Source organism: Juglans regia, chromosome 3, assembly GCF_001411555.2.
Source record: "Juglans regia cultivar Chandler chromosome 3, Walnut 2.0, whole genome shotgun sequence".
In the NCBI taxonomy this organism is placed as follows: domain Eukaryota; kingdom Viridiplantae; phylum Streptophyta; class Magnoliopsida; order Fagales; family Juglandaceae; genus Juglans; species Juglans regia.
The window spans coordinates 2762936-2775841 of record NC_049903.1 but is presented as its reverse complement, the minus strand read 5'-3'; the positions used below and the strand labels follow the sequence as shown (position 1 = coordinate 2775841).

General features: G+C 35.1%; 1 protein-coding gene across 1 annotated transcript; it reads left to right on the top strand.

Moving 5' to 3' along the window:
* The first annotated feature begins 7519 nt into the window (after window positions 1-7519).
* LOC109008099 lies at window positions 7520-8497 on the top strand. Its single transcript, XM_018988076.2, has one exon. The coding sequence runs from the start codon at window positions 7551-7553 to the stop codon at window positions 8115-8117; it is 567 nt and encodes a 188-aa protein (XP_018843621.2). The 5' UTR covers window positions 7520-7550; the 3' UTR covers window positions 8118-8497.
* Window positions 8498-12906: the final 4409 nt, after the last annotated feature.

The following is a 12906-nucleotide window of genomic DNA, read 5'->3' as shown; positions in this document are numbered from 1 at the left end:
CTACTACAGAAAGAATATATGGGCAAAAAAAAAAAAAAACTACAAATAAAGAACTACAAATTCATGTATGTATGTATGTAGGGATTTATTGATATATTAATTTATGGAGGAATTTAATTTGCTCTATTTCGATATTCTAAGCTTGAGGAAGGTACTGAAACGGAAAGATCAATTAAGTAAAGCAAGAAACCAAAGGGGAGAGGAAGAATAAAAAGTAATGCTACTTATCATCTATCTTTTATTACCATCCTCTTATCATTTCATTATGTGATATTAAATGATTGTAAAGTATTATTTATTATATTTCATTTATGAGATAATTATCATTTAATGTCACGTTAAGAAATGTTGAGAGGATAATAATAAAAATGATGATAAATAAAATTTTTCAAACCAAAAAGCATGTGGCTGTCCTAATCCAAATTAATTAAATTTGTTAGAGAAATCTCCTGATCAGTCGTTGCTACATGCATCAATCATTAAGTGACTGTACCCATTGTCTATCCGATCCCCACAAGCAGTACTACGTACCTCAGATTATTCCTACTATATATTATATATTCTCCATATATAGCACTATTTCATGAATTAATATTGGCATTTCCGATCGAGCTAACTCATATATATATATATATATATGTACATCATGAACAGAACAATTCCCCCAAAAAGAAGAGGCTGAGAGCTTGAGGGTAATCCCAATCACCTTTTATGTCCTCTACTTGATGGCTGATGGGAGTCATGTTGTGTGTTCATAAGACTAAACATTGCAAGCATTTGCCATTTATATGACTACGTAAGGAATAATTCTAAAGTACATATGATGGGACTACTGCTAATTGGCTGCCATGCATGTTGCAGGCAGTTGCACTGCCACAGCCCAGCTTATTGTGCTTTATTTATTATTGAGTCATCCATCGAGTCAGACTATATTTGGAGAAAATTGATGTGCGGTTTCTACATTCCAAAACGTGCATGGGTTTAAATTGGTACTTATTCTCAATAATATTCTTTTATATTTCAGTGAGCTCTTCTATGTGCAAGTAGATTCGTGGACCAATTTAGATACCAATGTTGGCGTGGGCTATTTTGTCAGATGTTAATTTAAAAAAAAAAAAAAAAACAAATACCGTTTTAGGAAAGTCTAATTTTCCAACTCAGCATTGGTTTGCATATTAGTACGCAAATCCGCTTACAATCAGTACTACTTAAATATGTAATTCATGTCTATGTCAAAGGGCTAGACATTGTAAATTTTGTTTTGTTTTTAAAAAATGATATAAGTATACTCTCTTTCATGAATCCCATATTCGTTGTGGGTCAATAAATTTTTAAATTCATAGGAAAGAAAAATTTCTCTACATTTTCTTGCGACATTTTTAGACTTTGGAAAAATCTCCATGCTGCACTTTGCATGCATCAAAAGCCCCATCCAGTAGGTTTTGCTCGATTAGTTGGAAGCAATAACAAACCCAGCCCATAACATATAATAAAGCAGTTCGCAAGACTCATATATGACAAATGGGCCTTAAAAAGCCCAAATTCTGGTCCATGGACTATTGGCTCAACCATTGAGCAGAGTTAGGCCTTATTTGGTTATACAAACCATCTCATAATCTCATCTAATCATTATAATTTTTTAAAACTCTCATATAAAATATAATAAATAATTTAATTTTTTTAAATCTTAAAATAAAAATTATATTAAAAAAATTATATTTTAAAAATATTTTATTAAACTTTTAATTTTCTTCTCATCTCAATTGTTATATATATATATTTGCAAGGATCAGAGAGAGTTAATTACAGGCTGTATCTGGTAATTGAAGCTTTTTTATTTGGTCAGATATTAGCTAGCTAGTATAGTTGACTTAATTAATATAAGGACGACGGAGCTCGCGTAGTAGTTGAGGATGAGCAATTTGTTCGAAATTACTCTAACATGATTATTATTCATTTTCTTGTTTACTCATTGACTATATATATATTTTTTATTTTTCAGTATATATTGGGAACATAACTTGTCAGTGGAACCATCATATATACGTGCTTTGTTTACAAATTAATTAAGTCAAGGCAGATAGCTAGCTGCATGCAAATACTTGGTTATTTCCTATATATATAATTTTTCATATATATATATATATATATATAATCTCTCTTATTTTTACTCCATTATAATATATATTGTTTTTAGGGTTTTGCCTGAAAAGTATTGCCCTTTTTTTGTCTTTGGCATGAATTGCGTGTGACCTGCATTCAGTACTCTCATCTGCTCATCTTTTAATATATATATATATATATATATCGACAGCACATGATATTTAATTATTTGTTTTCCCTGCATAAATGCAAAATACAGGCAGAGACCATAGGAGTAGTACTAGTACTTATCCTGATGAGAACAATATATGGGCACTTATTAATTTAGGCATATATCTATATATGGATGGAATTCTAACACACACACACACATATATATATATATATATAGGTTGGGAACATCCATAATTTAAGCTAGCTGTCTCTTGATTTTCACAAACTACGGCCATATGCTTTTCACTGATGGTTCCATTTGGAGAATCATTACATGTACAGTATTATCAATCACACACACAGTACATATATATATATATATATATATCATTAGCTTGAACAATGTTTTTGGCTGACATGCAGAACTTGTGTGTTTGAGTTTATTTTTTCTTCTTTGGGCAGAATGGTGTCGAGATCATCAAGTTTTCATTTGAAGTGCGCCATATATAAATATATAAATATATATATATATATATATATATATATATACACACACGTAATCACAGTGTTCGGACTAGAAAGTTTTCAAGACCAAGTCTCATGTCGTCATGGCCCTGACAGTGGGAATTTTCTAAACCGCAAATTGTTTGATCCTCTACTTTTGAATTAATTTCTTTAATGCCCAAAAAAAATTGATTTCTATAAGCTTAGGTGATTGACTTTATCGGGACAGCATAATTAATAAAGAAAAAATCTATTGGAGAAGTTGTTGTGAAATGTTATGCAAAACACACATATCAACGATGATAAATAAAGTAAAAACAACATGATCAAGAACACGACACACAATATACATAGTTCGACAAATTGCCTACGTCCACAGAGCTGCATAAATCTTATTAACCAGATGAGATTATAATCATTCAATTTCAACTCATACTCTCTAGGACTTTTTACTCTCTCACACAATATGCACTCACTAGACAATTGTTCTCTTTTAAAATATGCTTGAGGCCATCCAACACAAGTCTAATATGACATATATATAGTGAGTGGCGTTGGAAATTCTGATCTAATAAAACTGCGTACTTCGCTCGAGCAGCATGTTGAACGCGCCTTGAGCGAACAGCCAAATGAACATTAACTCGAGCGGAGTGTCGAGCGATAGTCAAATGAACACTAGGGTTTGTGTATTGCTCGAGCGGAGTGTTGAGCGAGACTCGAGCGAACTCTCTCTGACTTGCCTTTGCTCGAGCGGTCTATTGAGCGATGTCAAGCGAAACTTGGCTCGAGCCAACTGTCAAGTCAACTTTCAGCAAATACTTTTTCAGTTCTAAAACCAGTCTCCACATATATCCCAACAGAAGTTTTCAATCATCTATTGTCACATCATAGGATGATGAGAAAATAGATGATTACTCATTAATAAAACCACAAGTACTTCTTTAGTCTGAGAACAGGTCTTTTGGGTAGTCTGTACGTAATATCTTCTGGGTACACATCTAATGATAATTTAATTTGTTGTTCTAAATTAATTAATGTTGTTGGTTTGCTGGCTCACGAAATATATCTCATATATGCTGATGCAACGGAAATGATCATCACTCCAACCACATATTTATATATATGCATGAGACTACGTACCAAATCCCGTAGATGAAAATGATGTCCGATTTGGATTATGTCATGCATGATTTCTCCTTAACTTTCCCATGTGATCAAATTGATATATAGTTGAAGGTGGATTCAAAAGATCGTCAGCTAGAGCTATATATATATTGATGATTATGGTGATCTTTTTCTATCTTAAGTAAAGTTTTCCCGAACACACAAAAAGGGTGAACATGAACTCATGAGTAGTACTCCATATATAATTAATATCTTGCATTGCAAAGAAGAAAAGGCTCGCATCTTCAATGTATCATGACTCACTAGCTAGCAGAAGAAAAAGTTTTGGCCTTGTTTGCAGCTGGCTGTCCGATCGAGTACATGATATTGTAACCAATTTCTTTGAGTGCACGTATGTGTTAATGCATGAGGTCGTAATTAATTCTTTACTAAAAAGGCTTAATAATTTTTTTTTTTTTTAAAGATGCATGCTTTTGGGTGAATTAATTCGGGTGGAAGAAAAAATATATATATATATATATATATAGCTCCGATCCAACATTTGATTTTCTCCTTAATTTCTATATATGAGCTCAAGAAACGGGAAGGAAAGTGGCACCTAATAAATATATATAGTACCGAGTTTCAAAAGAGAAATTGAACATGGAAAAGATAAAGAGTCTATATATGATAACTGGGCCATGCATGCAGTACCCTGTATATATATATATATATATATATATATATATATTTATATTTATATGGAGCATATCTGAATTCTGATTCAATAGAAAAGAAAAGAAAAAATGTACACCAAGGTTTTGTATATACATACATACATATTAGTAGTACTGTATGTTTAGTACTTAATACGGCCCGTTGATCTAGTACTAATTAGTTAATTAATGTCTGATCTTTCACTCCCCTAGCTAGCTAGCTAGCTTGTTTAAACTTGAAGTAATCATGCATCAAGCTGCTGTTACAATTTAAAAGTGAAACAACAATAGCATGGAAATTGTGTTGATAATTTTCAAAATAGTTTACGGGACCCCCACATGCTGCAGGTTGAACCAAGGTGATGATCTACTGATAGCTTATAGATTCAGCCTTTCTATTGACATTTTTTAAAATATTCATAGATAAATGTCTCGCCCAAAGAAAATGATCAAATTGTAAGCTGCTTAATTTCTATGGAAGCGTGTACCTAGCAACTAGCTATTTCTTATATATATCAGGAGCCTGATCAGAAAGATCAGTGTTTATATTTTATATATATATATATTGAAATCAATTAAAGAGGACTTTAGAATTGCTCAGAACATGGAAAGTCGAGGCATTGAATTACATGGTACTTTCCCTCATGACGAAAGTGACAAATGATTCCGCAGAGGGAATATATATATTAAAGGGCCGGAATTCCAATCTTCCAATGTGATTGAATGTATCTTTAATTCGGTACACAGACTAAAGTTGGCCAAGGGTTTTACCAACTGTTCCCACTGCATTCGCTTTATTTCCCCCCCCTTTTTTTTTTTAATTTTCATGATCATCAGCAGATTCTCTCCACATGAATTACTGCTAGCTAGTGTCAGGAGAGGGGAAGCACACAACTCATCCATCTTTTTCCCTTTGTACATGTAACGCTTCAGAAAAATCAGCAGGAATATTTTAATTCTCTTTTTTTTTTTTTTCAGATTTTTACTACGCGATTATTCATATATAGCTACGTCCATGCATATTAATTAGTTGAATTAATATTTTATTTTCCCGATGGACAGAATTTAGCTAAAAAAGTATATATGGCTTAAATATTAATCATGTAACTAGTACTGATCAACAGGCTGCAGGCACTTAATTTGATCAAGCATGCACTGATCATGATCTTAATGCGAATTCTGATGATGATCGATCGAGATTCGAGGAGATCATCCCTGGCCATAATAATATTGTTGCTGCATGCGGAATTAATCATTCCCTAAAATTTATTCTGCGCATCATGAATTAACTCGCATATATACTGAATAAAAAGCCTGGCCAAATTAACAATATGAAATTAACTTTAGGAAACATAATTCTCTTTTATTAGTATATTACTTACAAGTAAAGCAGCTTAAGCTCTTGATCTAAAAAGACAAAAGCAGTTTAATTAAAGCGGCCTCATTGATTAAGGAGCTAGCGCATTAATTGATCAAGTCATTTATTTCTAGTACGTCTCATTCCAGTGCCATTAATATTCTTGAATGTGAAAATCAGGCCATCTAGATCTAGATTAATGTGGACATCAACGACCATAACTCATATATAGGATCGGGAAAGCATTTGAAATTTTCTCAGAAAACGACATATCATTTAAGCTCAAGTCAGTTATCAGTTATTTATGTTTTTGTGTCATGTTTATTGACGCGTCTTCATCGATCTTTAATTTGTTTGTTTTTCATGATCCGAATAGTCAAGTAATGCATGTTTTTTAACCAAAAGTTGTCAACACCACACCCTCCATTTTAATTTCTTTTTTTCCATTTAAATATTAGGAATTTTGGAGGATAGAGTTGCAGTACTACTCATGCATATATGGCTAGCTATATATGTTTATAATTAGCTAGCAGCTCATTGTTTTCTTCTTCTTCTTCTTCTTTATCTTGGTGTATTACATACGTTTCTTCCTTATCGTCTTTGGTTTTTCATACTGTACGTATACGTATGTACCGCGTTCAAGCAGTCAATTGTGCTTTCCTAAAGTCTGAAATGCAGAAACCTGGCCTACTTTGGTATTGGGATTAATCTAGAGTTGACTGATTTATTGATTTATTTTTTTTTTCATTTTTTGTAGAGTCGTCTGAACTCGTTTCTCAAACAAAGCGCGCAGCCATTTGAGTACTTGAAAATATTGGCAGATTCATGGTCATGTATTCATTATTTTTCTTGAGATAGGTCATGTTATACGTACGTATAAGCAGCTATATAGCTAGCAAATTCTGACGAAACTTCTGGGGCTTAATTTTAATTGGATTGTTTACACAAAGTTTGGTGTCTGATCCGATCGAGTACATTTAGATATGTTTAACAAAATGCCTGGTTATAAATTAATGCCATTTGTAGGTAGTGCATGGCCGTCGAGCAGATATTAGTTATAAGCTTCTAATTACTAGGTATATATTATATATTAATGATTAGATATATATATATATATATATTTAAATGATCCTAGTTGTAGTATATATGAATATCACCAGTACGACCAATTTGAAAGTCCTTGGGCTTGTAATTTTGTCCAAAATTAAGCCTTAAATCGCCGTTCTCGGGTCGATTCATTTCAGCTAATTTAAAAGTCCCCTGGTCTTGGCGACAGACAACATCCACATATATGTCATAGTGGAATTTCCATCGTACTTTACGTCTTATTCCAAAAACAGCCTTCATTTTACACTAATAACAGGACTGCCACGAAATTCAAATAATATAAGCAGGTCAGTCTTACAATTGCAAGTCATCGAAAAAAACCAAATTCCAGAGACTCCGGGAAAAAAAAAAAAAAGGGTGGGGGGACCTCATAAATTATTGTTGGTTCGACCTCAAATAACCCAAAAGTCTAGGGGCGAATTGGTAATCGAGGCTGTTTATAAATCCATTTCAACAAAGGCCCAAAGATATCGTCCCGCACACAGACGGAGTACTCTCACACAAAGATGGGTGGCCCTCTTCCAGTTTTCTCAATCAAATCGCCATCTTCTACCTTAAGCTTCACGAAGATCAAAACCCTAATCCACACCCTCATATTTTCACACGTGTGCCGCATCATTCGAGCTCTATCCAAAGCCAAAACCATCCTCATCGAGATTGTTAAGGAAATCAGCCAGCCCAAGCAATTCACATACCCCACCAACAGGATCAAGAACAAGAAGTTATTTTTGGGGTCATTTAGGCTGCACTATAACTGGTGCTCTTCGCATGTGGTTCCTGTACCAGCGCCTGTTTTCAACGGAATTCCCGATACCCATTTGTACTATGATTCGACGTGGAATTCCGTTCTTTCAACGGAGCAAGGTGAGGTCGACGGCGGGGAGGCTCAGCTTTCCGGTTACCTCCAATGGCTTGAAGAAAAGGTTCAAGATGATTCTACCGGTGACAAGGATATCATTAACGACGTCGATAAGCTAGCCGAGATGTTCATAGCAGACTGCCACGAGAAGTTTAGGCTGGAGAAGGCGGAATCATACAGGATGTTCCAAGAAATGATGGCCCGAAGCATGTGATCATCATCCATAACATCAATGCTATATAGTAGCATCTGATTCCAAGAGTCACGCCAGCTGGCTTACCTGGAAGCATGTCAGATATGGTGTGATCTGTTGTTGTACTTTTTTCTACTTTCCCATTCTTTTATGTTAAATTTGTAGGGGTGGGAAAGTACAGTGCATGATTGGAGGGATTCAGGTTTAAAGCTAGGTTTAATTTCTTCTTTTCGTAGGTCCCGGTCCTTTCTTTTACTTGGTTTTATGTGTTTCGGGTCTGGAGAATTGTACATGAATGATGGTGTTCTGGGAATTTGTGCAATTTTCTACTGAATTTTATATGATTGTGACACGATCGACTTGCAAGGTTAGATATATATATTGGTGACGAAGTCCTTTCAACGAAATTTTCCAGGAAATTATTTCTCATGCATTTTTCGCTGTCGAGAGCAACAGTGTATGCATCCAATTAAACTGCATAATCTATTAATATCTACTTACTATACTTACAAACATATATAGTACGTACACGTCACACGGACACAATCAATTTCAATTAAGTTGGAAAGAGCCATAGGCTGAAGGGTAGCAGCATTAATTATCTTAGTTTTCGGCTTTTTACTATAATAGTTGTATATACCCATTTCAAGCTGGGAGATTGTCATAAAACTGTCGACTGGTTGGATCAAAATGTCATTTTAAGTTTGAGGATTGATAAGAGAAAACAAAGTACCATATAGATATATATGTATATCATATACGTCTTTTATTCAGATTTATGTGCATAATTAATTGGATCCCCCAATATTAATGTTCGGTCCCGTACTTATTATATTCTCTCGGCCAATATAATTGAAGTTTCTAAAGTTACGGAATCTTGGTTTCAAGATATATATACATGAGCTAGCTAGCTAGCTCATTGCTGATTGTATACATCTTTAGCACATGTCACCTTTGTGAACTTATATACATGATTTGCCAAAGCAAGCTGCTCATGATTATAAGTTTGGTGATTATAATTTGATCGGTGTCCTAAGCCTGGAAGCGACCGAGCGTCGACTGCGTCAATATATACGCAGCTCCTCTCTCTCTCTCTCTCTCTCTCTCATTGTTAGTTGGAAATCACAGCTTGGTCGATCCAAATTTGGAGTAGGTCGGTCCGGGGTCTCTCTAGCTTTTTGTTAGCTGCTGTCGTATAGTGGTAGCAGTCATGTGGAGCCCAACTTGATTTGTCATCTTTGAACTTAAAATCCGTTCATACTGGGACAAACTCGGAATTTAAGTTATTGATCATATTTTTAATAAAATAAAAAAAAGAAAAAAAATCCCTCAGTTTTTGTTTTTTTGGGTTAGCTAGGCCGGGGACTGCCATGGTCCACCCTCTTTATTGGCCTCTTTACCTGGCACCCACCTTATATATATGCCATAAAAAAGTTTAAAATAGGGAAGTGATCATGATATTTTAGAAGGCTGTAAAAACCATATTATTTAGAAGGCCAGGAAGTTCAGAAGATTTGAAGGGCGAACGCATGAAAGGCCCCCCGGCCACTACTTAAACTTCATCGCGATCGGTGTTTATAACAGCCATAATTAAATTACTCTTGTGAAATGATTTGAGGTTCATTTCAAGAACTCCATGCAATTTTTCAATCATTACCATAATCGATCATTATTTTTCAACTATAATAAGTTCACGGGATCCAACCCTTTTCAACCGAACTTAAAGCAGCTTATAGTCTTATCCTGATCATAACCCCCTTGATCATCCGTATAAGTACAGTCATGGTACGCACGTAGATCAATTATCATGTGGCGGAAAAGATAATTATAAGTAAACCAGCATCAATTGGCCTAGAGAGTCAATAGAATATTGTTCTTAGTTTGAATTCCGAGACAAGCTGAAAGTGACTTTTAAAAGCTTATTTTTCGACCGAGACACTTACCTCTACATATATATCTTTACAATATCCTAATTATTATATTGCGAAACAATATTAATTTCTCCAATCTATTTCACGAAGTCATGCAAATGAGCAGAGTGGCATATTCTTCCAAGCAAAACACGCTCCTGGTATTGCATAAAAAAGGACCAAGACGTTATAGGGTATGATCTATTATATATATATATATATGTATATATATATATATATATATATAGAGAGAGAGAGAGAGAGAGAGAGAGTAGACCAATTTATAAAAAGATCAAAAATATTGATGAACTATATATCATGCCAACTACAAGCACATGCACTTGACGGATGCGTAGATTTAAAATCAAATGATGGCAACTCTCAACGCACATAATCTCACAAAGGCATACTTTTGCCGTATCTGGACATTCATCAATTATTTACTGACCGCGCTCCCTGGTCGGCAAGCACTGGCTAGGGTGATCACTTAAGGATTTGACTTTTCTTTGTGTGTATGCTTAGCTACCTTCTTTTATTGGTTGTGGAATATATTTTCATGAACCCCACCAAATTGTATTAGATTCTGGACCTGGCAATATTACTTGCACTACTTAAAAATTCAAATTTCAATCCCTGTAATGAGCTAGCTGTAAATCATTTATTAGTTCCCTCCATTGAAATTGACAGTTGATGCTGTTTAGGGACCTTTACTTTTCCATTTCACCTTATAATATAATAAACTGAATGTGAAAGAGTTACACCTGGTCTGTATTATGTCCTTAGATCAGAAAACTCAAGCTTATCTGATGATCATCTGGTATATTGCAGCCACGTCATAATATTTTAGAAGAATTTCTAACAAGATGGCGACTGATTGATCACCTAATAAGATATTACGTACCTAACTGCTGCTCGAGTTTACCTATCAAAAAAGAAAAACTGCTGCTCGAGTAATAAGATGTCAACTCGCTAGCTAGGCCTCGGACTTAATTAGGTTGCAAATTTTGGAAGAATCTGTAGATCATGATATAGTCTTGAAAGAGTAGTAGATCAAGGGGATCATGAGGCACGTTAAAAGGTGGAGGGTACTTAAAGCATCATGCATCAATTGATGCTTCTTTTTTCTTTTTATGCGTTTCTTTATTCCAAAATTTCTTTAGCTGCCTTTTATTTCATTGAGAAAGAGACGAAGATAGCTTTAGCAGAGCAATTATATTGGTTCCTTTGGTCTCCTTGTTTCCTTATATATAGACAGAGGGCCTTTAATTTACGTACATGAATTAAAGCGGATATATATTAACATATATACCGGCAGGAACTTGATGTTGGGATTTTATTCTCGTATTGGGATAAGCAGCTTGCACGGCGGGCTACCTCTTAGCCGTACTGTTTCTACGACTAGCTGTTTGTCGTTTCAAACTCGGTCATTAATACTTGGCCGGCCTTTACACTATAACTGGTCTACATATTCAGCCCATCGGTTTTCCTTTTATGCATATGGTACTGCATAAAAGCAGAACCGTCCACGGGCTGACAGTGTCATCATATGCAATAGGCTTCTTTCACCAAAATATGGGCTTTGTCACTGCAATAATGAATCCTGTAGTCTATTTCAGCCACAGGCCCATAACATACCATTTTCTTTTCGGTTCCGTAGGTGATTATGGATTTGTCCGATTGTCCCTCTCTCTCGGGGCTCGCGAAATTTCTCACACCGAGTTATTGAGTATATGTGTGAAATAAAAATGATTCTTACGTACAAGTCACAAAGATATATTTCGAGCAGATTTTTGTTAAAAAGTAGATCATATCTTAAAAAATATAAAAAAAAATTATTCCTTTTAATGGAATCCACATTTTAAGGATTTACGGGAGACTTGAGAGACTCTATTTAGATAGTGAAATCTTCTAAAAATATTTTTTTATTATTTATTATTTTTTTATTATTTTTTACATATATTTTATTTCTTTTTATTACTATTTAATATTTTATCATTACTTTTTTATTATTATTTTATTATTATTCACAGAATATTTGAGATCACTTCACTACCAAAATACAATCTAAGTGAAATAGTGTGATTGTCTGAGACATGCCAACCCCAATATCAATTTCAGTTTTGCTGGGTACAAGCAGGACGTGCAAGCGGCAGGTAATTGACATCCAACGTGGAATAAAAAAATAAAATAAAAAGTCTAAAAAGAACTTTTTTTATGGACTACAAATCAATAATATTATATAGAACGATGTCTAGCTCTGCCCCCTCTTCTTCTCTCTTTTTTTTTTTCTTTTTCTTTCTTTTCTCCCTGCTTCTTTCTCCTCTGCCCGTAACCCCTCCTTTCTTCATTTTTTTCTCTTCTACGTCTGCCGCCTAGCATCAGGTTTCCCTCTGTGTCCGTCGAGTTTCCCTCTCGCCCAACACCGGTTTCACCCACCACACTGAAGCTCTATCCACCACCAGGTGGCCCACCCTTTCAGCGGCATAAGCATGGGCTTTACTGTCCCTTTGGCCCAGCACCAGACCCATTGCATGAGCACCTGCCCACTGAAGCTCTGTCGTCCACCACCAAGTGGCCCATCCATCCAGTCGCATGAGCATCGGTCATAGTCCATACCGGCGTGCGTGCTCCCTGGACCACTGCTCATCAAGGGTCAAAGAGAAGATCTGTGGGTTTGTGGGTTGGGTCCAGGGCCAAGGAACAACAAATGCTCCTAAAAGATGTAGAAGAAGAAACAGAAACAAATGTAATGTTGATAATGGATCATCGGAGAAACACCGCTGACTAGTAGGGATCCACGGGGAGAGACTAGAGAGGGATTGTTTCCTTAATCCAGTCTTTTAGTTACTCTGTGTGCAAATGCAAACAAAGAAACACAGAAAAAGAAAGAAAAAAAATAG

Bases quoted from the DNA above. Each gene is read 5' to 3' on its own strand.
- LOC109008099 (XM_018988076.2), top strand. From the start codon at position 7,551: ATGGGTGGCCCTCTTCCAGTTTTCTCAATCAAATCGCCATCTTCTACC.